Source organism: Dromiciops gliroides, chromosome 1 (assembly GCF_019393635.1).
Source record: "Dromiciops gliroides isolate mDroGli1 chromosome 1, mDroGli1.pri, whole genome shotgun sequence".
In the NCBI taxonomy this organism is placed as follows: Eukaryota; Metazoa; Chordata; class Mammalia; order Microbiotheria; family Microbiotheriidae; genus Dromiciops; species Dromiciops gliroides.
In genome coordinates, this window is record NC_057861.1 from 254,257,297 (window position 1) to 254,281,536 (window position 24,240).

Consider the following 24,240-nt stretch of genomic DNA (forward strand, 5'->3'; position numbering starts at 1 on the left):
TGAATAAACTGGTCAGCCCATCAGAGTTGCATTCTGTGAAGTAGAGTTTGAACACACGGCAGTTTAGCTCAAGAAAGGATTTCAGTGTCTGGTACCTTCTCTTGCCAGGTGATCTTCCGTGCCATATGAGCATTGATTAAAGGAAAGGGGATGTTTGCTCTGAAGAAGAGAAGATTCAGGTCGAGCTGTTTTGGGGAAGAAGGGTCAAGGCTTATTCTATTTGGCTATAGAAGAAACAAAGGATGGAATTTTCAGAGAGGCCAATTTAGGCTTGATAGAAGGAAAATTGTCTTTCTTAAAGTTATCCAAAAATAAATGAGCTACCCCTAGAGATAGTAAATACCCTCTCTCTCAGGGAGATATTCAGTGAGAGGCTGGATGATCACATACTAGGGGTGTTGTAGTGGAAATTATTCTTTAGGTAAGCTTGGTGAATCCAATAAAGAGACTGTCCTGCCAAATTGTGTATTTTGCTCACAAGTATCATTTTGGGGGCAGAATAGAAAATTAGGAAATGCTTCACATGTCTATCTTTTGTATGCCTGCAGAATTAGAGATGGGGGGAAGGGTTTCCAGCTCTAGATTCTGTGATTATTTGTGCTATGACCCAACCCAGGAGGAACCAACAGATGCAGGAATCGAAGTCCAAGAAGTGCCCAAGATTACACTGTGTATAGTGGCAGAGCTGGTGTTTGACGCCAGGGTCTCAACTCCTATTTAAGTGTTCTTTCCACTGCTTTGCGCTGGAATTGAATTTGGAATCAGAGTTCAAATCACAGCTAGGTGACTCTGGGCAAACAACTTAGCTTTTCCAGGTCTTAGTTTTCTCATCTCTAAAATGACAGAATTGGATGAGAGTACCTCTAAGATGCCATCCAGCCTTATATTCTGTAATGATAGTAGTAACGGTCATAACAACTGAGATTTATAGAGTACTTTAAGATTTGCAAAGGACTTTAAATACATTTTCTCATTTGATGCTGATAACAACTCTGTGAGGTAAGTGCTACTATTATCCCCATTTTACAAATGGGACAACTGAGGCCAAGAGGTTCCGTAACATAGCCTGTGTCACATAGCTAGTAAATGTCTGAGGCAGAATTTGAACTCAGTCTTCCTCTCTCCACTGCACCACTTAGCTGCCTCATGTCATTTGTATTGTTATTTAGCTGCTTTTTAACTAGACCCTAGCTTCATTGATTCAGAGCTGGAAAGGACCTGGCCTCCCTCACTTTATAGCTGAGATAACCGAGTCCTAGACAGATTCAACGACTGACCCAAAAATCATACAGGTAGCATTTGAATCCAAGGCCTATGACTAAACCCAGCATTCTTTCTACTGTACCACCCGAGGGTTTCCTGAACTAGTTCTTGTTGGTTCTACTCTGGGTCGCTTACATTATTTCCCTAATATCCTTAATTTTGAGTACCCATCCATAAACTGGAAACTGGCAGAATCTGCCTGTGTTTCTATAAGTCACTGGTAATCATGGAGGAATGTCACTGAGAGGACAGAATATAGTAGTAGTAGTATTTGCAGCTAGTTGCATAGTGGCCTTCAAAAGTAAAACAACAAAGGAACAACCCTTTTAAAAAATGCTTATTGGGGGCAGCTAGATGGCGCAGTGGATAGAGCACCAGCCCTGGAGTCAGGAGTACCTGAGTTCAAATCTGGCCTCAGACACTTAACACTTACTAGCTGTGTGACCCTGGGCAAGTCACTTAACCCCAACTGCCTCACTTAAAAAAAAAATGCTTATTGTATGCCACTGGATGAATTAGGAAATTTAGATGATAATAATATGACATGTAAGGATCACAGACTCAATTTGGACCCGTATTTTTCTTAAACTATTACTCTTTTCATTACCCCACACTGTCCTTATGAAGATTATAGCCCAGTAGGGAGGAAAGGCATAAATAGGCTATTGCAAGAGTACAGGAGGGGGCAGCTAGATGGCGCAGTGGATAGAGCACTGGCCCTGGAGTCAGGAGTACCTGAGTTCAAATTTGGCCTCAGATACTTAACACTTACTAGCTGTGTGACCCTGGGCAAGTCACTTAACCCCAACTGCCTCACTAAAAAAAAAAAAGAGAGAGAGAGTACAGGAGTAAGCAGGGAAAGTTAATGGAGGTTATTACAGTCCAGAACCCTAGGCTGAAATAGCTTTAGGTTGTAGATTGTGGTTGTCCTCCCCACCCCACCTCTACCAATCATCCTGAGGTGTGCTTTTATAATTATTAGCAAATAAGTGTTTAATAGAGCCCTGAAAATTGGCAGTAGTTAACTCACTTACATGGGAGCTGAAAGAACCAAACTAAGTTCTTAAGAATTCAATCTTAGTCATAAGAATTTTAATGCAGATTGAAAATATAACTCATTTTATTTGGGACATTCTTTAAGCCAGTCATCTCTACTTTTTTCTGCAGATCTACAAGTAAAGAAATCATTGAGCACATATTTCCATGAAATATAGATCTACTTATCTATGAATTGTATATATACTATACATATACAGTACCATACTAATAATATATATATATTATAACCATTCAGAAAGTAAAAAATGAAAAATATGAGATAAAGTTGAAATAACATTTAATATTTCACTAAAAGTATTAAAATATTCTGCTCTCATTAATGTATAATGAACAATTGTTAATTATCAGTAATGAAATACTCTTTAAAGTAATATGATTGAATATGTTTCATTATTGTTTACAATCTTGGTTTAATGTTTTGTGTTTCTGTGATTTGTAGCTCCAGTTGTAAGTTCAACTTACTTCAGTTCTTAGTTTTGACAAATGCCATAGTGGAAAAAAATGTCTCACAAAGATATATAAATACCAGTGAAAGGAATGCAGCCTTGATTGTTCTTATCAAAGCATGGTACTCATTTTATGTAAAGATTTTAATGAGATTCAGCCAATAAATTTCCATCTTTCCTGTTGTTCTTACAAACCAATTGGAAGATGTTACATTTTTATATTTTGTTTTTTGGGTTTTGGGGGGGAGGTTGGGTGTTGCAGGGCAATGAGGGTTAAGTGACTTGCCCAGGGTCACACAGCTAGTAAGTGTCAAGTGTCTGAGGCTGGATTTGAACCCAAGTCCTCCTGAATCCAGGGTTGGTGCTTTATCCACTGTGCCACCTAGCTGCCCCCCCCCATATATTTTTATATTTTTAATAAATGGGTTCAGGGGGCAGCTAGGTGGCACAGTGGATAAAGCACCAACCCTGGATTCAGGAGGACTTGGGTTCAAATCCAGCCTCAGACACTTGACACTTACTAGCTGTGTGACCCTGGGCAAGTCACTTAACCTTCATTGCTATGCAAAAAAATAAAATAAAATAAAATAAATGAGAGGACTTCCTGATTCTGCTGTTATTGGTTCTACTGTTAATGGCTATATAATTGACCTAGCTCATTAAACTGTTATCTGTGGGGGCAGCTAGGTGGTGCAGTGGATAAAGGACGCACCCTGGATTCAGGAGGACCTGAGTTCAAAGCCGGCCTCAGACACTTGACACTAGCTGTGTGACCATGGGCAAGTCACTTAACCCTCACTGCCCTGCAAAAAAAAAAACACACACACACAAAAAAACAAAAAAACTATTATCTGTGATCATGGGCAAATAATAGTAACCATTATATTTAGACCTAGAAGGAACCTTAGAGACTATTTATTACAGACTCCTAATTGTACAGAAGAAGAAAATGGGGCCTGCAGAAGTTAGTGATTTGCCTAACCATTCGTAGGAAGTAGCAGAGCTGGCATTCCGATCCAAGTATTCCAATTCCAAACCTAGTATTCTTCTCTGTTCCTCACTTATAAAATGTAAGGCCAATAATAATTGTACTACTCATCAGTACACAGCATTATTGTAAGGAAAGCACTTTGTTAACCATAAGGCATTACAGAAATGTGAACTGCTTTTTGTTAATAATCAGTTAATCAGCAAGCATTTATTATGGTACCTACAATGTGCCAAGCACTGTGCTGGGAGCTAGAGATTTAAGTACAAAAGTGATTCAGCCCCTTCCTCAAGGACCTACTGAGGGATATGGTACAACATGTTCACAGATAAGTAAATATAGGATATATAGAAAAGAAATACACAGTGATTTTACCTTGAGGGAGGAGCAGTCTATTTCTAGATTTCTGTTATGGCTGAATGCATTGTTTTGATTTTTAGTTTTGATTTTGGTAACCCTAGAGCATTACAAAGCATGAACTTTTTTTTCCTACTAAAAAAATAATAATAATAGCAAACAGGGCGGCTAGGTGGCACAGTGGATAAAGCACCGGCCCTGGATTCAGGAGTACCTGGGTTCAAATCCGGCTTCAGACACTTGATACTTACTAGCTGTGTGACCTTGGGCAAGTCACTTAACCCCCATTGTCCCACAGAAACAAACAACAACAACAACAAAATAATAATAATAGCAAACATTTCTATAACACATACTATGTGCCAGTCCTATAGTAAGCACTTTATAGTTATCTCATTTTATCCTCACAAGAACAGTGGTAGGTAGATGTTATTATCATTCCCATTTTACAGATGAGGAAAATGAAGGAAACAAAGGTTAAAGGTAATTGTCAGGGGCAGCCAGGTGGCACAGTAGATAAAGCACCAGCCCTGCATTCAGGAGGACCTGAATTCAAATCTGGTCTTAGACACTTGACACTTACTAGCTGTGTGACCCTAGGCAAGTCACTTAACTCCTCGTTGCTCTGCCAAAAAGAAAAGAAAAAGAAAAAAAGAAAGGTAATTGGCTAGTAAGTGTCTGAATATGGATATGAACTAAGGTCTTCCTGACACCAGGCCCAGTGCTTGGTATCTACTACACCATATAGCTGCCCCCAGAAAAAGAAATATCAAATACGCAAAAAAAAAAAAAAAATGCAAGGGCCTTATATTTTTAACACTTTGGTTGTTTTTGGTGTTTTTTTTTTTAATTTGAGATACAAAATGTTTAACTTGCCTGTTTAAAAAATTGAGTAGAGAATATAGCTCTTAATTCGCTAAGTAAAATAAATATTAAAGATATATGTCCTTCATTGACAGGCAGCATGGTATGGTGGTAAGACCACTGGACCTGGAATCAAGAGATATACGGGTACAAATCCTGCCTCTAACACTTAGCAGCTGTGTAATAATGGACAGTTCACTTAACTTGTCAGCCTCAGACTCTTTACCCATGAAATGAGGATAATTCTACCTGTAGAATATCAAATGAGATGATATGTGAGAAGCCTGGCAAAATAATAAACAGACACACACTAAGTATAAGAGGAAGGCAGACTAAGCCTGGTTTAGTAGGTTTAGTGTTAGCCAAAGGTCACACCCTGCTGTTTACTCAGGCTAGGGCTTTGGAGTGCTATCACTTATCCTAGGCCCTTTGAAAATTGATTACCTGATTAACCACTATTCACCAGTCTTCCTAATGTTAATCCTAGAGAGTTTCTGTTCATTGGATTAAGCCCAGGAGTATCTAGAACTATCCCCTCATTAGTCTCCAGAAATCAAATTGAGGTATAGATTTAGCCCTGAGGCTATCTATTCCCTGTCCCTCTCATTCATTCTCTCTCTCCCTCTCTCTCTCTCTCTCCCCCCCCCTTCTCTCCCCCTCTCCCCCCTCTTTCTGTATGTATACACACACATATGTGTATACATGTATGTATATATATATGTGGCCTTTGTGTATGTGTTTGGGGGAGTTGTGGTGGTATTCATATATTTAATTTATGGTAGACTCCTCATAGTCAATAATCAGTAAACATTTATTAAGATCTCACTATGTGCCAGACACAGTATTGGCATCCTTTTGGTTAATTGAGGCCAGAGTACTAGCTGCATTAAGAGGGGAAGACAAATGTTCTCTCATGGACCCTCTTGTTACCTGGTTACTGGTTCTGAATTTCAAATTGATATTCAGTTAGCTAATGGGAAGATACCAACACCTATAGTGTTTATAATTATAAAGAACGAGAGAGCATGAGGAAAATTATCTCCGTGTGGGTGTTATGCGTAATGCTCAGAGTTGTAAAGCAACAAAATATGCCCAGTAGTAGTAAGTGGTTCTTTAGTTACCCCCTAATCTGTCTAATTTCCTCTCTGAAAATTTCTTTACTTGTTCTAGGATCATTGAACATCTTTTCTCTGCCGGGCTTGAGGTGGCTTCCCGTCATGCTGTTGCTGTTTTTACTTCTATCTTAAAGAGGATGTGCTGCTATACCCATGTCTCCTGCAGCCTCTGTCTGCTCACTTCCCACTTTGATCTTAAAATTTTGTCTGACAGAGTCAGACTAAAATTCTGCCTTTGGCACCATCTAAGGCTAGGGATTTAGCATCTTGCTCTTTCAAAGCCAACCACTACCATCATATTCCTTGGCTGACACTTCCAGGTCTTGCTCTATGCTTAAATGTCAAATAGACCATCATTTTTAGCTGTCACTGTGAAGCACCACCTCAGTAAGTAGTTGTCCCTTCTCCAGGGACAGAACAGACACCCTTCAGGAGTGGAAAAGCCTCAAATGGCACAGAAAGATTGGGGAAGAGGTAGAAGGGGGTGGAATGACGGGCATGTTCTATGAGGGGAGTGTTCAAAGTAATTTGTGTTCCAATGCACATGGAATTATATACTGGAGATTATCTCTGAGGATACAGGAAAAACAAGCTGATGAACCAGCCCTAGTCTGCTCAGATCCTTGGCTCCAGCTCTGATTTAAAGAGATATAACAATGTCCAATAAGCTGGGGGCCTTCCTCATTTGCATTGAGAAATGGATTGACTTTTGTATGTGTGTTACTGATAAGTTAAATCCAGTTTGGGTGGCGTCCTGAAGGTTGAAGTTTCAATCCTGTTGTACCAGTAGGAGTAAAAAGACTCCACCTCAAGACTTGACCTGACAAGTTCCGGAATTGGAACGGTGTGGGCAGAAATCTGGGCCTCTGATGATTGAGTTGGGGGTGGAGGGGTGTGGGGGCAGAATGTAGGTGGTAGTGCATTCTGTGTGTCTAGATATTCAAGAGCAGAGAGACAGAGAGACAGAGAGAGACAGACAGACAGACAGACAGACAGACACAGATAAGAGATCCTCCCTAGGGTAAAACAATGATAAACAGCACCCTTCCTTAGTTATCTAAGATAAAGGCTAGGCAAATGTCAGGGTTAACAAAAGGCAAACAGATGGGAAACAATTCCCCTCCCACTCCTCCCAACAGATTTCATTAAAAAGAAAGAGATCTTGTCTTTTAATACATTTTTATAAAAGTAAATTCATGAAGATATGTGTGTGTGTATATGTATATATGTATATATATATATATATATATACACATACATATGTATATACATATACACACATATATATCTTTATTTCTGTTATATGTGAATAAACTAAAAAGGATGAGTAGGGTACTAATATACAACTTATTAAAGGATCAGGTCTTATTTTATCTTTGTGTCCCTAGCTGTAAACATACCAGCTGCTTACTTAGTAAATGTATATTGAATTAATTTAAGGCAGTACTCTTTTGGGAGGTAGTATCTTTATGGGAAAGTCGGTGAATTATTCTTAAAGAAAACAAATTCCTTTCCAAACTGGCTTTTGAATAACAAAGTATTTTGGATGGAAGTAGTATAGGATCAGTGGGGTTATCCACTGTTCCTTGGGTCAACCTGGTGAAGATAATCATTTAACCCACTACCATTTTGATCTAGAGAAAACAGTGTATTCTTTTTAAAGAATGATCATGTATATCCTATATTAGGTATAAATACCTTAAGGTGAATTGTACTTTACATCAAATGTGATATGAGGAAAGAAAAGTGACTCTTCAGCCCGATTATTTTTAATTGAAATGAAAATTACTAAGAATTTCAACAAACAAAAACATGTCAGTATACAAAAAGAAACAGAAAAAGAGGTTTGTATATGAAACAGAACTATTATGGTCAGGTGGTGTTGTTTTTTCAAGTAAACTGAATAATGGTGGTAACAAATATGATGGTATGCATGGTAATGAGATGGTAAATATACATTAATATGTTAGTAACAAAAATTCCTTGCTTGTTTGTGTCTTCTTTCTGTACTTCCTTCTTGTTTTCATCTGTGATTCACTCCGATTCTAGCTCACATAGGTATGATTGGAAATTTGTTTAACAAATCTCTTTGAGTGCCAAGTGTATTCAAGCCATAGCAAGGTGTATTAGACACAGTCTCTGCCTTCAGGAACTTAGGATTCTAAATATTAACAATATGGAACTGTGCTAACTTTTGGTTCATCCCCTTTCATGACTATGATAAAACTAATAAAACCTTTCCAGACTTTGAAATGAAACTTCCCAGCTAGTCCTAGCCATCTAATAAAACTATTCTCTACTGACTTGTGATAAGAGCATTTCTTTCCTTTTTATTAGTTCGCAGGTGCAGTTTTCTTTAGATAAATCTATAATACATAATCTATTATATGTCATTTTATTATTATAAGAGAGGTTTTTTTGTTTGTTTTTTGAAAGTTGAAGTTTGGGCCACATTTTGCTGCATAATTAACTTCCTTGTTATGGAAAGCTGACATAGGCTCTTAAAATAAAAGGATCACGCTAGAAAATTACAATATAGCTATGCAGATCACTTTTTAAAGTGTGACATGTGGATAGAGCACCGGCCCTGGAGTCAGGAGTACCTGAGTTCAAATCCGGCCTCAGACACTTGACACTTACTAGCTGTGTGACCCTGGGCAAGTCACTTAACCCCAATTGCCTCACTAAAAAATAAAATAAAATAAAATAAAAACATTATAAAAAACAAAACCAAAAATAAAGTGTGACATGGTGTTTTGAAATAATAATAACTATTAGTTAATATTTATATAGTGCTTACTGTGTTCCAGGCTCTTTGCTAATTGCTTTACAATCATTATCTCATTTGATCCTCGCAACAATCCTGGGAGGTTGGTGTTGTTATCCCCATTTTGCAGATGAGGATACTGAGACAAATAGAGGTAAAATTACTTACCCAGAGTCACACAACTAGATTTGAACTCAGGTCTTCCTGACTCCAGACCTGGCAGTCTATCCACTGTACCACCTTGTTGCTTAAAGTTATCTCCAAATACAGTATTATTAAAGTTATTATTTTATAATTTCCATCATTAACTCTTTGCCTACTTTTTACAAGGAATCGACAAGTGCTCTAAGGGTTTACAGAATGAGAAGAAAATTCCTATTACAATATAATTTTAACAGTAAGACTAAACAAGCAAGTATATAGAACTCAAGTATATTTGGTGATATTGTATCTCAAGTTCTCTCTGACTCTAAGGATCCTAAGAGCATAGATTTAAGCTAGAATAAAGTCATCTTATCAAAGCTCTTCATTTGATAGAAGAGGTAGCTGAGGCCCGGAGAGTTGAAGTTCCTAGCTCAAGGTCACTCCAACTCCATCCAAATCCAGTGTTCCTTCCACTATACCAAGCTGCCTCCCATCTGTGCATGTATAACTTTATACATATAGGCACACCAAAGGAAAAGGAGGAGTGGTTGTATTCAGATCAATGATGATTTCATAAACAAAGTAGAATTGGAAGTTATATTTTACATTGGGACAGCATTAGCAGTTCATTTATTTTCCTTTCCCAAAAAATAACCAGCTATAATCATTATTTCAAACTCTAAGGATTATCTTTTTTTTAATTTATGGAATAAAACAAACATTTCCATAACATAGTATAATTTTTTTGGTTTTGGGGTTTTTTTTTAGTGAGGCAATTGGGGTTAAGTGACTTGCCCAGGGTCACACAGCTAGTAAGTATTAAGTGTCTGAGGCCGGATTTGAACTCAGGTACTCCTGACTCCAGGGCCGGTGCTCTATCCACTGCGCCACCTAGCCGTCCCCAATAGTATAATTTTTAAAAAGATGATTGTACATGAAACTGAATTGCTATTCCTTTTAAACATATAATAAAATTATCATATTATCATCCCCTTTTTCTTTCCTCCCTGCCCTAGAGACACAAATTTGTATGTATATGTAAAATCATTCTGTGCATATTTCTATTTATCAGTTCTTTCTCTGGACACATATAGCATCTTCCTTCATATGTCCTTTGTAGTTAATTTGGGTATTTATGATAGTCAAAATTACTTATTCACTCAGTTGTTCTTAAAACAATATTGCTGCTTGTAGACACAACATTCTTTTGGTTCTGCTCATTTTGCTCTTCATTATTTTGTTCAAGTCTGTCCATAATTTTCTTTTTTTTTTTTTAGTGAGGCAATTGGGGTTAAGTGACTTGCCCAGGGTCACACAGCTAGTAAGTGTTAAGTGTCTGAGGCCGGATTTGAACTCAGGTACTCCTGACTCCAGGGCCGGCGCTCTATCCACTGCGCCATCTAGCTGCCCCTCATAATTTTCTAAGATCATCAAGGTCATCATTTCTTATAGCATAGTAGTATTGAATCACAATTATATACCACAACTTACTCAGCCATTTCTCAGTTGTTGGGCATCCCCACAATTTCCAGTCCTTAGCCACCACAAAGATTATCTTTTTGTTTTGGTTTGGTTTGGTTTGGTTTTTTGCAGGGCAATGAGGGTTAAGTGACTTGCCCAGGGTCACACAGCTAGTAAGTGTCAAGTGTCTGAGGCCGGATTTGAACTCTGGTACTCCTGAATCCAGGGCCGGTGCTTTACCACTGTGCTATCTAGCTGCCCCAAAGATTATCTTTTAAAAGTAATTGGAATTTCAGTGTGCTGCTTTTAAAAGTTAAATACTTTAGGGGTCAGCTAGGTGGTACAGTGGCTAAAGCACTGGCCTTGGATTCAGCAGGACCTGGGTTCAAATCCAGCCTCGGACACTCGACACTTACTAGCTGGGCAAGTCACTTAACCCCCATAGCCCCACAAAAATAAAAGCAAAAAACAAACAAACAAAAAAAGTTAAATACTTTAAAGGATCTAAGATCTCATTGAGTGTAAAGATTCCCTCCAACAATGTACAATCGCAAAACATCCACACATCTTAATCAATGGCCTTCATGACTTGCTGTGGCCAAAAGAATCATAGAAACTGGATGATGGGCCATTTACCCATACTTTAAGTTTTCCATCTTGGTGTCAGAAATGGCAGAACCCGTAATTTGTTGGGGAATAAACTTCAAGAACCATCACCTGCCTCAGTGAAATGTCAGTAAACCTTTACTGTTTTACACAGTATTACATATTTCATTATATAATTTGTATACACCAAAATATAATACCCTTTAAGTTACCATCTCATTATTTTCCTCTTTAAAAAAAAGAAATATATAATGACACTGGTAAATGTCTCCATGTGTTTCTAAGCCTACAGGTGGGTTTTGTTACATTTATTGATGCATATGGGGGGGGGAATAAATTTGTTGATAAGATTCATCTGGGGGGGCAGCTAGATGGCACAGTGGATAGAGCACTGGCCCTGGAGTCAGGATGACCTGAGTTCAAATCTGGCCTCAGACACTTAACACTTATTGGCTGTGTGACCCTGGGCAAGTCACTTAGCCCCAATTGCCTCACCAAAAAAAGAAAAGAAAAAAAAGACTCATCTGATGCAGTAAAATACTGAACTAAAATTTAGATTTCTTATCACTCAAATCTTTGTATATTTGACTAATAAGAAATTAACAAAATGCTATTTTAGAGCATTTATTAGAAAAGGAAATATGTCTTTGTAACAATTACATTATGGAATCATTTACAAAAAGGAAGAGAATTTTGGTGGAGTATTAATCAGCTGAAATGAATCTCTGTGGAACTCCTTAAAGTGTATTTGGTGAACCAATAACCTTTAGAAACAAGGAAGGTAAATGGAAATTATAAGTACCTCACAAAGGTCATGATTTTGTAATTAATTTGAGTGTTCTTGTGAAAACCCTAAAATCAATCTTTCTGTTTCCATTTCACTAAACAATCAGTAATATGATGCTTTTTCTTTTTTTTTTCTTTTTTTTATGAGATATTTTATTTTTTCCGTTACATGTAAAGATAGTTCTCAACTTTTGTTTATACATGCTTTACAATTTCAGATTTTTCTCCCTCCCTCCCCCCTCCCCTAGACAGCAGGTAATCTGATATAGGTTATATCTATATATCTCTATACATATACATATAGATATATATATATATACACACACATATATACACATAATAACATTAATTCTATTTCTGCATTAATCCTGTTACAAGAGAAAGAATCAGAGCAGTGATGCAAAACCTCAAAATAGAAAAAAAAACACAACAGCACCCAAAACAAAAGAAATAATATGGTTCAATCAGCATCTATACTCCACAGTTCTTTCTTTCTTTTTTTTTCTTGGATTTGGAGATCCTCTTCTATCATGAGTTCCCTGGAACTCTTCTGTACCATTGCATTGGTGAGAAGAATATAGTCCATCACAGTAGGTCAACACTCAATGTTGATGATACTGTGTACAATGTTCTTCTGGTTCTGCTCATCTCACTCATCATCAGCTCACGTAAGACCCTCCAGGTTTCTCTGAACTCTTCCTGCTCATCATTTCTTACAGCACAATAGTATTCCATTGTATTCATATACCACAACTTGTCCAGCCATTCCCCAATTGATGGGCACCCCCTCAACTTCCAATTCCTTGCTACCACGTAAAGAGCAGCTATAAATATTTTTGTACATGTGGGTCCCTTTCCCCCTTCCATGATTTCTTTGGGCAAAAGACCTAAAAGTGGGATTGCTGGGTCAAAGGGTATGCACAGCTTTATCGCCCTTTGGGCATAATTCCAAATTGCTCTCCAGAATGGTTGGATCAGCTCACAGCTCCACCAACAATGCATTAGTGTTCCAATTTTCCCACAGCCTCTCCAACATTTATTATCTTCCTTTTTTGTCATTTTAGCCAATCTGATAGGTGTCAGGTGGTACCTCAGAGTTGTTTTAATTTGATGATGCTTTTTCTAGAGATTATTGTGGAGATGTATAGACATACATACATATATATCATATAACGACTATATGTAAAATATATAGTCACAGTTGTATCATACACTAATAGCATCATTGAACATTGTTACTAATTGCATTATAAGAGCTAATAGTACTTCTTCATAACTGCTTTTTGTAAGAAAGGGAGCTACTATTTTAGAATGTAGAAACTTCTCATTTCAATTGAAGTGATACAGCAATAAATAATGGAGGTTTGGGGATTTAAAGCTACAAATTAAGGAAAGAAATAAAACAATTATTTAAAATTGAGACTATTCATTTTTCTGATTCTCAAAGAAAAACTATATCTGTGGGATAGCTATCAATATTTCCATTTTTTATTTAGAACTGATACAGGGGGTAGAGCCAAGATGGCAGAGGAAAAGCAGTAACTTTCAGGACCTCTCCACATGATCCCTTCAAATAGCTCCAAACAATGCCATAAGACAATACCTGGAGCAGCAGAACCCACAAAAGGACAGGGTGAGATTGTTTTCTCAAAATCTGAGGCCAGATTTGAACTCAGGTCTTCCTGACTCTAGGCCTGGCACTCTATCTGCTGTGCCACCTAGCTGCCCTTCTTTTACCCATTCAGAAACTATGACATAATGATTGTTTTTTCACCCATACCTGCAGTGCTCTTCCTCTCATCTTCACCTGCTGGCTTCCCAATTGAAATCCTATCTTGTAAAGGAATCTTTCTTGATCCTAGTGCCTTCTCTTTAAAAATAAAAATACTTCTCTATTTATCCTGTATATAACTTGTTTGTACGTACGTGTATGTTGTCTCCTCCATTAGACAGTGAGCTCCTCTAAAGCAGGGACTATCTTTTGCTTCTTATTGTATTCCTAGTGCTTAGCACAATGCTTGGCACATAGTAGGCTCTTGACAAATGTTTCTTGACTGACTGACCGATTTATATACTTAACAAATGTTTGCTGAAATGAATTGAATAACCCAAAGTCACATGGGTAACTAGCAGTAGAGCCTTCTGACATCAAATCCCATGTTCTTTCTACTGTGTCCTTTGGAACTCCCATTCTAAAATTAACCAATTTCCCTTATTTTACATCTCTTATTTTCATATGCTCCATCCATCTTTAGGCTCTTACTGGGCCTTGTACTTCCCTATCCAGTGACTCTGCATCCTTCAACTGTCCTCTCTATCACTTGCTGCCCATTCTCTAATAGCTCCTGACTCACTTGGTCCTTGAGAGGGAGTGAGACCACTCCTTGTTCCCTGTGGCTACTTCCAGATTCTTCCTCTTTAGCCATGACTCAGCAACCTCTCCTTTGAAGTTCACTCTTATCGAGATTTATCACCCAGTACAGATCCTCACAGCTGCTGAGTCCACTCTTTCTCAAAACTGTCTTGTACTCATTTTCTGTGTGTTATGAATATACTTACATATATTTGTTTCCACTGTCAACCCCATTAGAAGGTTAGCTCTTTGAGGACCGAGACTTGTTGAAACTGTTTGACTTCTGTCCTTGTATCCTAGCCCAGTGCTTGGCACATATAATATCTCACCTTCTGTTTCTTTTGTTTCCGTCCATAATACCTAGAATTTTATATAGACTGCTTGCTCAGGGAATAATGTTACTTGATGAATGAATATGTCTCTAAAGATTTAAATTTGAATAATAAATACAGTCCCCAAACCAAAGCATAACAATATGGTGGCTGAATTATTTTATTATTTCACTTTTTCTTTTCTCTTATATCACAGTCTCTCTTCTTTATAAAACTGTTATGGTTGGGAGGGGAGCGGATAATCTTTCCATTTTTAGATTGATCCCTTCTTTGTAACAAAGAAGAACAGTTAAGCAGAAACTTTCTCAACAGTGAGTGTATCTAGTAGCCCTTGGCTTCTGCCTTAGAGTTTAGCTTGCTTTTAGTCATTTCTCCATTTACATTGTTATGATTTTTCTTTGTATCAATTGTTTTCTTAGTTCTGATTATCCCACTTTGTATCAGTTCATACAAATCTCCCCTTTTCCTAGAATTCTTTACATTTTTTTTTAGTTCTTACTGCACAATAATATTCCATCATATTCCTTACCATAATTCTTCAGTCATCCCCAAGTCAAGGGACTCCCACATTGTTTCTAGTTCTTTGCTACTACAGAAATGCTGCTATAGGGGGCAGCTAGATGGCACAGTGGATAAAGCACAGGCCCTGTATACAGGAGGACCTGAATTCAAATCTGGCCTCAGACACTTGACACTTACTAGCTGTGTGACCCGCCCCCCCAAAAAATGCTGCTTTGGATGTTTTGGTATATATTTGACCTTCGTTTCTATCTTTGACTACCTTGGTGCATAAAGCCCAGTAGTGAATATCTGCGTTAAAGGATATAAACAATTTCATCACTTTTCTTGCCTAATTCAAAGTTGATATCTAGTCCCTGCAATATTGACAAATCTTATTGTTTGGTCATCTTTGTCAATTCATGTTAGGCAAGGTAAAATCTTACATCTAATTTTCATCTCTCTTACTATTAGTGGTGGTAACTATCTATCACAAAGATTTTTTTTTCTTTTTCTTTTCTTTTCTTTTTTTTTTTTGTGGGGCAGTGGGGGTTAAGTGACTTGCCTAGGGTCACACAGCTAATAAGTGTCAAGTGTCTGAGGCTGGATTTGAACTCGGGTCCTCCTGAATCCAGGGCCAGTGCTTTATCCACTGCGCCACCTAGCTGCCCTGCATCACAAAGATTTTTAATGTTGCTTTTCAACCTATGCTTTCTGGTACTCTTAAAAAACAATTTTTTTTATAAATCCAAATCCATTTAGTAATATTGATGCTAATCTCATGCCTTATATCTGTGGGAAACTCTGAGTCCTTGATTGCACAAATTTACCTTACTGAATTATGAACCTAAGGGACTGTGAATTATTATATTTTTTTTATTTTTATTTTTTTTTAGTGAGGCAATTGGGGTTAAGTGACTTGCCCAGGTCACACAGCTAGTAAGTATTAAGTGTCTGAGGCTGGATTTGAACTCAGGTGCTCCTGACTCCAGAGCCGGTACTCTATCCACTGTACCACCTAGCTGCCCCGACTATGAATTATTATAAATGATTTTTCAAGAGCGGTACACTTGGAATTTGTCATATTTACCATGGATGGGCATAAATCTTCTCATGTTCTTCACTGGACAATTATCAAGAAGTTCATTTAGCAAGGCACTTGGAAGATACCACACATACCAACATCTTTTACCTATTATCATTTGTAATAATTTTTATAAAGTGTTTAGCACCATGCCCAGCACATACTACATGCTTTATAAAATTTGTTAGTTATCATCATCATCATTTTGTTCATGTTGCTTCCAACTACTCTACTGGCTCCTCTTGCCAAATGTCCAATGTCAAGAAATGTGCTATGTCAGAGAAGAAACATGGTATCATATATACAGCTGTGACTTAGTGTACAAGAGAGACCTGGGTTTGAATATCAAATAGTGAACCAGTAGATAATTCACTTAAACTTTCTGAGGCTCAGTTTACTTATGTGTAAAAGGAGGATGAACATGTCTATAATACTTAATCTACAGTATTGTTGTGAAGATCAGATGAGACACTATATTACAGTGCTTTCCAAACTATGAAGCAGTATATGAATGTCAGCTATTTTTATTGTTGTTATTATAAATGTGTGCTGAAACTCATTTCCTAAGAGAAGAGCCTTAACTTTTCCTCTCATTGTGCATTGCTGTGAAGTTTTTTTTCCTATAAGAATAACACAAAATATAAATTTTTTGTCCTATATCCATCATGGATGGACTGGCAGCTATGACATTAGATATGAGTACCAAAGATATATTTATTTTTTCTTTTCCTTCATTTTAAACTGCATGGAGGGACAGGGAGTGGAAGAGGAAGGGGGGGTAGTTTTATTCTAAAATAGCATAACAGCTCCTGTTTAATTTTGTGTTTAATGAATCAAATCCAAAATGAGAACCCAAAATATAAGCTAATAGGCTGAGCTACAGCCTTTAATTTATCTACCTAGAATACCTATGTCGATAATAAACCAGAGGTAAATACTGAATGTTATTAACTCTCAAAATTTTGAACCAAAATAGAAAATGGTTATTCTGTTTTATAGGTGCTGCCTTCTTGTCCAGGATGCTTACGGGATATTCAGTGAAGTACATTTGGAATCCCTCTGTTCTCCTCCGGAGGATATCACTCAGCGCAACAAACAGTGGGAAGGAAAATTCTGCAGCCTGGGGGGAATGAAGATTTTACAGAGGACCACCCGAGGAAGGTAAGAATATACCTTGAAGGCGCTAGGCTTTTCTCCATAGTTACTGGCATTCTTTTTATCTTTAGATTTATTTCCAAGAAGAGATTCAAAAAAACCCACAAAACCCCACCAACAAAATTCAGGTCAGTAAATATTTATTAGAGATCTACTGGCCTAGGGCACTTTGTCAGGCCCTTGAGGGAGATACAAAGAGAAAGAAGAACAAGTCCCTTGCCTTAATGGAAGATTATACATAGTAAGTAGTCATGATTTGCTACTATTCATAGCATTCTTACCAACTGACGTTAATACAGAATAGGATATAGTAAGATTATTTTAACTGGGGGATCAGGGAAGAGGCAATATTTGAGCTGATTCTTTTTTTTTTTTTTTTTGGTGAGGCAATGGGGGTTAAGTAACTTGCCCAGGGTCACACAGCTAGTAAGTGTTACGTGTCTGAGGCCGGATTTGAACTCAGGTCCTCCTGACTCCAGGGCCGATGCTCTATCCACTGCGCCACCTAGCTGCCCCAATGAGCTGATTCTTGAAGGATGAAAGGCTTTTCAATAGATAGGTAGAGTTGGGAGAAGAGGAAAGAAGAAGAAAAATAGTTAAATGAATTGCTTAAAGGAGGCCCACCAAGTATGAATGTAAATAAAGTTAAATGAGGTTTTAATGTCATATGAATTATTTTCTCTCCTTTTTTTAAAAAATGCTTTTTGTTTGGGGGATATTGCTTTAAAATTACTCTGTCTTATCATCTGAGCTTGTTATAATGTCTGAAAAGGAAAAAAAGAACCCATTATAAATATATGGCATTTCGATTTTGAGGAAGCTGACATCAGCTCTCTACTCTGATTGCATAGAGTGGTCATATTTAGCATAGAAATCATATGTGTGTAGCTAACATTTCTCCTGAATTTAGCAGAGAAAAAATATTTCAGGCACAGTGTTTGGCACATAGTAAATACTTAATAATTGTGGGGGTTTTTTTCCATTTATTCATCAAGTCACAAACCTTATCTTTATTTTCTTTGTGCTTGACAAAGTGTGGCATTTTGGAGTTGGGGTTTTTTTTATTAGCACTTTATTGGCTATGTTTTAGATTTCCAAAAAATCCTTTGTCAACAAAAAGTATTTTACCATTGTTCTAGAATATTTATAGTATGCTTATGACTGTAAATGTTACCAGATATTTGGAAGCATATTCCTTTAAATGTAGAAATATTATATAGTTCTGATATAGAAGTTGGACTCAATTTCAACAAACCTAGACACCTACTTTGTGCAAGGCATTGTGTTAGAAACCCTTCCATTAAAAAAAACAAACTGAAATAAACCCTGTTTTCAGAGAGCTTACATTCTACTTGGGGAAAATCACCTAATTATTACTTACTTTAACTTTATGGTCTTAGTAGTTTCCTGTAAATTATGGGGAAATTTAAAGGCAAAATATCCATGTAGTAAGCCCTCTCTGGGCTTACACTCTCAGCTCACATTCAGACTGGCTGGTTGGATCCCCAGAAGTCAGTTGGTTATGTACCACTTCCTTCAGGGAGTAACTTGAGGAAACCATGAGGACTTTAGATTTCTAGTTCTCTGTCTTGCAAGCCCCTGCCTAGTGTTATTACCCATTATCAATGAACCCGAAGCACTCAATTTTTATTAGCGTTTAGAAAAGGTATTTACTGAGAAGGTATAGTAAGAGGAATATTTACAAAAACAACTCCTCCTCTTCCCCCCACCGTACCAGGACACACTCTCCCCTTGTAGACAACACAGGGTCCCTCAGGAGAGTGGGCACATGGAGGACACATGTGACCAAGGCTTACTTTCTGATTCCTGGCCCCAGAAGACCTCTTCTCCCTTCATGGAATTCTCACAAGGTCACCCTTCAGTGTGGTTTCCTTCTGGACTCAGTGAATATGTGCCTTCTAGAATCAATAGCCAGCATTTCTCTCAGTTGTGAGGGGGGGGTCACAATTCCTGAAGCTGCTTTTATACTTGGTGGAACTCCTTTCCACCTACACCTACAAGTACTTTCTTTTCTGTTAGTCACTCCACTCCAGCAGACTCTGCTACTGACTCCAGCCTCCAGTGGGACCTCTGATAGCTCTGAGGCATCCCAGAACCAAGGGCAACATGCTCATAGGCCCATAGGGCAGCTGCTCTTGCCCCCACCCAACAGCTCAGAGAAGTTCTGTATCAGTGGCTGCCAAGAAGGAACAGAAGCAAGAGAATCAGCTGTGTGGTAGGTCATTCCTTCTGGGTGCCTAGTCAGTTCTAGCTCAGCAGTCCATGAGTCATCAATCCTTCTGACTCCTTAGCCAACCAGAAGGCTCGGGGTCACGAGACATGACCAACCCCTCAGTCACAGGCAGGTAGTATCTAAACATGATCTCTATGATCTACCACGAAGGGGGAATCTGACTCAAAGGACTGGGTCATCATCAACTAGTCCCCCGCTTTACAGTGGAAAATAAACTTAGAATACAGCTATTGGCTGCCCGCCATAGTTACTTTGGTAAGCTATGTTATCTCCTTCCATATTCTTGAGTTCAGACATTCAATTTGTAAACACCTATTTTATGGAGCATGTATGAAATAGATACTCTGAGCTACTACTCACAGCCTCCTCTAAGCTAAAGTGCAGGATTCTTAGCTCTGTAACAATAGGGGGGAAATGCATTCATAGTGCTGCCTTATTCCTGATTGCACACTAAAGAACCCACTTTTCCATTGTCAAAATGAGCTAAGTTACCAAGCCAACCTATGAAGGTCTATTCAACTCAGGATATGCTTGAGGGGCTCAGTCCAGGTTTTGTGGGTTATCTGGAAGCCTAATCACCATTGATGAGATTGTTTCCATGGGAAATTTTGTTCCAAGTTCTAAACAGCCTAGTTAGGAACAAACTTTTGGAACACAATCCATTTGTAAGTCGAGGATGGCCTATACGGTCTTTTTGGTTTGTGTTTTACTGGTTTGTATGTTTTTGTATGATCTTAGATTCTTCCAAACATAGACACTTCCATAAAAAGGTTTGGACGTTCCACCCCTCCCCTTTCATTACATAGCCATCCAAATTATATTCAGGTTATTTTTTTAAGTTTTTGGAAGTAGCATTTCTTCAAAACAAATTATTAAAGAGTTCTGGAATGCTGAGCTTCATAATTGGCTATTAGTGATATCATCCATTGTCAGTAATCCATCCATTGCTCAGGAAGTACACAAGACTGATTTTTTTTTCTTTTCAATTTTTGTCCTTCAAAAGAAAAAGTCTGTTTCATAGCAACAATAATAAACTTCAATGATGCACTTCTAGGAACATTTTTTTCTTCCCCCAATTCAAGCTGAAATGATTAATTATATCATTCCAATATCTAATGCAATAAATAACTTCTTCTGCCAGTTGGATGTCTTTGGGGAAGTCATGGAGTTTTTCGGATCTGGGTCACCAGATTTCATACGGTCTAGGTTTACAAGGACAGAAAAGTTATTGCATGGCTTGATCCTTTCAGGATGACTGGGAGTGGGATTGCATCCACATAGATCCCATTTAAAGTTGTGTTCAGAGACCACTTTGCCATCATAAAATCAAACCTAAAAGTGATACCATTGCTGACAGGGTCAGGAAGGATGCAAGGAGACTGACCATCTGTTTTGTTTTCTACCCATTCAGAGAACTCAGTTAAAACAGAGGGAGGATTGTAGAGTATTGGAAGGTTTCATGGGAGGAAAGTGAAGAACACTGAATTTTCAGAAATACCAGTGGAGAATTTTCACCACATAGATAAGACAGATTCATTAATAGAAGGGTAGTTAGTACTGTGTCCGTTGCAGGTCCTGGAACATGTTGTTGTTCAGTCATTTTCAGTTGTGTCCAACTCTTCATGGCCCCATTTGAGGTTTTCTTGGCAGAAATACTGGAGTGGTTTGCCATTTCCTTCTCCAGATGAGGAAACTAAAGCAAACAGGGTTAAGTGACCTGCCCAAGATCACATAGCTAGTAAGTGTCTGAGGCCAGATTTTAACTCAGAAAGATGAGTCTTCCTGACTCCAGGCTGATCATTGTAATCCACTGAGCCCCCAAGCTGCCCTAAGTAAGCACATAGTAGGAACCTAATAAATATTTCTAGAATGAGATTGAAATCTCTTCTAGAAACCTCACTGAAATTCATCTAATAGTTTTCCTTACTTTGTTATTCCAAACAGATAAACATAGGAATTCTGGGCAAAGGGATTAATAAAATCAGAGAAAGTGAGAAGTATAATTCTATACTTCTGAGTTTACTTGTGTGAACCTTAAGTTTTGACTTGTATCTAGTCATTGTTCTTAGATTTCAATATGCCAGCCAAGGCAATACTTGAAAAAATTAAATTTCTTTAAATCATTTTTGTACTTGCATCCTCCACACTTAGCAGGTGCTTAATAAATACTTTTTGATCGCCTTATTATGGAAAACATAACTGTTCTCAAATATATACTGTCTACAGGTTAAAAGTTGAGCTATGGGGGAGGGCAGCTAGGTGGCACAGTGGATAAAGCACTGGCCCTGGATTCACGAGAACCTGAGTTCAAATCCAATCTTAGACACTTGACACTTACTAGCTGTGTGACCCTGGCAAGTCACTTAACCCTCATTGCCCTGCAAAAGGGGGGGGGGGTTCAGCTATTGTTTCATTTCCAACCCTCTAAAATAGAAATAAATAAATGGGCCCTTCCCTTCCATGTCTTTTTTTTTGGGGGGGGGGGGGACAGGGCAATGAGGGTTAAGTGACTTGCCCAGGGTCACACAGCTAGTAAGTGTAAAGTGTCTGAGATCGGATTTGAATTCAGGTCCTCCTGAATCCAGGGCCAGTGCTTTATCCACTGCACCACCTAGCTAAACCGCCCCCCATGTCTTTTGCATCATTTTTTAAATTAATGCATCAGTTCAGTGGTTGAGTAAAATATATAACTAGTAATTCGTAATAACTTGTTTTAACTATACTGTCATAGTATCTTATTTTATAAAGTGAGTGAATAATAGGCAGTTTTATGTTGCTTCTGCCTCTTAAAAGAAACTCTTCCTGATATTGCAGTAAAGTATTTACTGAGCCTCCACTGAATGCCAAGAATAATAGGGGGAACTTTACTATTTCAAGGAATTGCAATTGAAGTATCAAACATGGTCTTATGGCTTCTAGGAGCTTGAAGTCATTTCTTCTAAATGGAGCACGTAAAGTCTGGTGTGGTTGAGATTGCTGTGAGACAGTCTTGAGTTAGGGCTAGTCTTCTGAAGGCTCAGTGGAGGAGACTCATGTTCAAGAGATATATAGTAAGTGCCTACCACAATTACTGTGCCAGGCCCTGAATCAGACACAGTACGACCCTTTCATTAATGCATTTATCTGTGTTATCTGTTCAAGACTCTTGAGCATTATTTAAGAGGAGGGATAGAGTATGATTTGGCAAAGAAAAAGTGAGTTGCCCTCCAAGGAACATGAAAGGGTCATGGCTATGTAGCCTCTTTGGGAAGACTAGTGACATTTTTAAATAAAGTTGATCTCACCATCCTGCTCAAAGTACCATAATAATTTCTGCTCTCCACAATCTAAGAAAGGAAGTGATATTGGTGATTTCAGAATAGGGGCTTAGAATTTTCAAAATGAAAATCATCCCTAGATATGATCTTATACAATCCCTCTTATTTAACAGACAATGAAAATGAGACTCAGACAAGCTAAGTGACTTGCCCAAAGTCACATTTCCCATTACTGATACAGCGGACACTAAACCATAGATCTCAGGACTTCCAGTAAACAGATTTTATTGGATAGAGAAGAGGAATTATAATGGGGTATTGTAAGATATGAAGTCAGATCAGAGAGCTTTAATTCTCATATTTATTTTCAAATCTCACCATTACATTACTTTATTTTTGTTTTTGGTTTTTTTTTGTTTGTTTTTTGCTGGGCAATGAGGGTTAAGTGACTTGCCCAGGGTCACACAGCTAGTAAGTGTCAAGTGTCTGAGGCTGGATTTGAACTCAGGTACTCCTGAATCCAGGGCCGGTGCTTTATCCACTGCGCCACCTAGCTGCCCCCCATTACATTACTTTAAAGAGAAAATGAAGTCTTTTTACAAAAAAGAGAAATGATAAGATAAAAATAAAGATTTGAGTTTAAATGTGTCAGTAATGCTACATATAAGCAGGTAGGAAATTAAAGCAATAGCTAATTCAATTCATTAGGCATTTATTAAATACTTGTGTGCAGATCTCTGTACTAAATACCAAAGGAAATTAGAATTTATATAAGACACTATCTTTCTCTTCATGGAATTTATAGTCTAGTAGGGAATGATATAAATACAGAGAACTCTAATCTCTAATCTTATTTGATAAATGCATTAAAGAGATACATATCACAGAATCATAGATCATAGGATCTTGCATATAGATTTGGAAGGTACATTAGAGTTCATCTAATACAACCTAGGGTGGCTAGATAGTGCAACAGCTAAGAGCAGTGGGTGTCCATCCATTGGGGAATGGCTAAACAAGCTGTGGTGTATGATTGTAATGAATTATTACTATGGTATAAGAAATGGCTATCAGGGTGATTTCAGAAAGGCCTGGAAAGACTTACATGATCTAATGTATAGTGAAGTGAACAGAACCAAGAGAATGTTGTACACAGTAACAGCAATATTGGTAGATGAAGAACTGTGAATGACTTAACTATTCTCAGCAATACCATGATCCAAGACAATCCCAAAGGACTCATGATGAAGCATACTATCCACCTTCAGAGAAAGAACTAATATTGATGGAACACAGACTGAAGCATGCTATTTTTCCTTTTCTTTGTTCTTTTTCTTTTATTCAAGTCTTCTTATACAAAATGACTAATATGGTCATGTTTTACATGATTGCACATGTACAACCTATATCTGATTACTTACCATCTTGGGCAGAAAGAAGGGAGGGAAAGA

At 37.9% G+C, this 24,240-nt stretch overlaps 1 protein-coding gene across 2 annotated transcripts in view; it reads left to right on the top strand.

Moving 5' to 3' along the window:
* The window catches only part of SPIDR (scaffold protein involved in DNA repair), a 591,441-nt gene that overhangs the window by 439,769 nt on the left and 127,432 nt on the right, over positions 1-24,240 (top strand). For both annotated transcript variants that reach the window (XM_043963245.1, XM_043963251.1), the window contains exon 11: positions 17,123-17,284. In XM_043963245.1, coding sequence (XP_043819180.1) covers positions 17,123-17,284 — 162 coding nt within the window. The remainder of the gene's footprint in view (positions 1-17,122; positions 17,285-24,240) is intronic.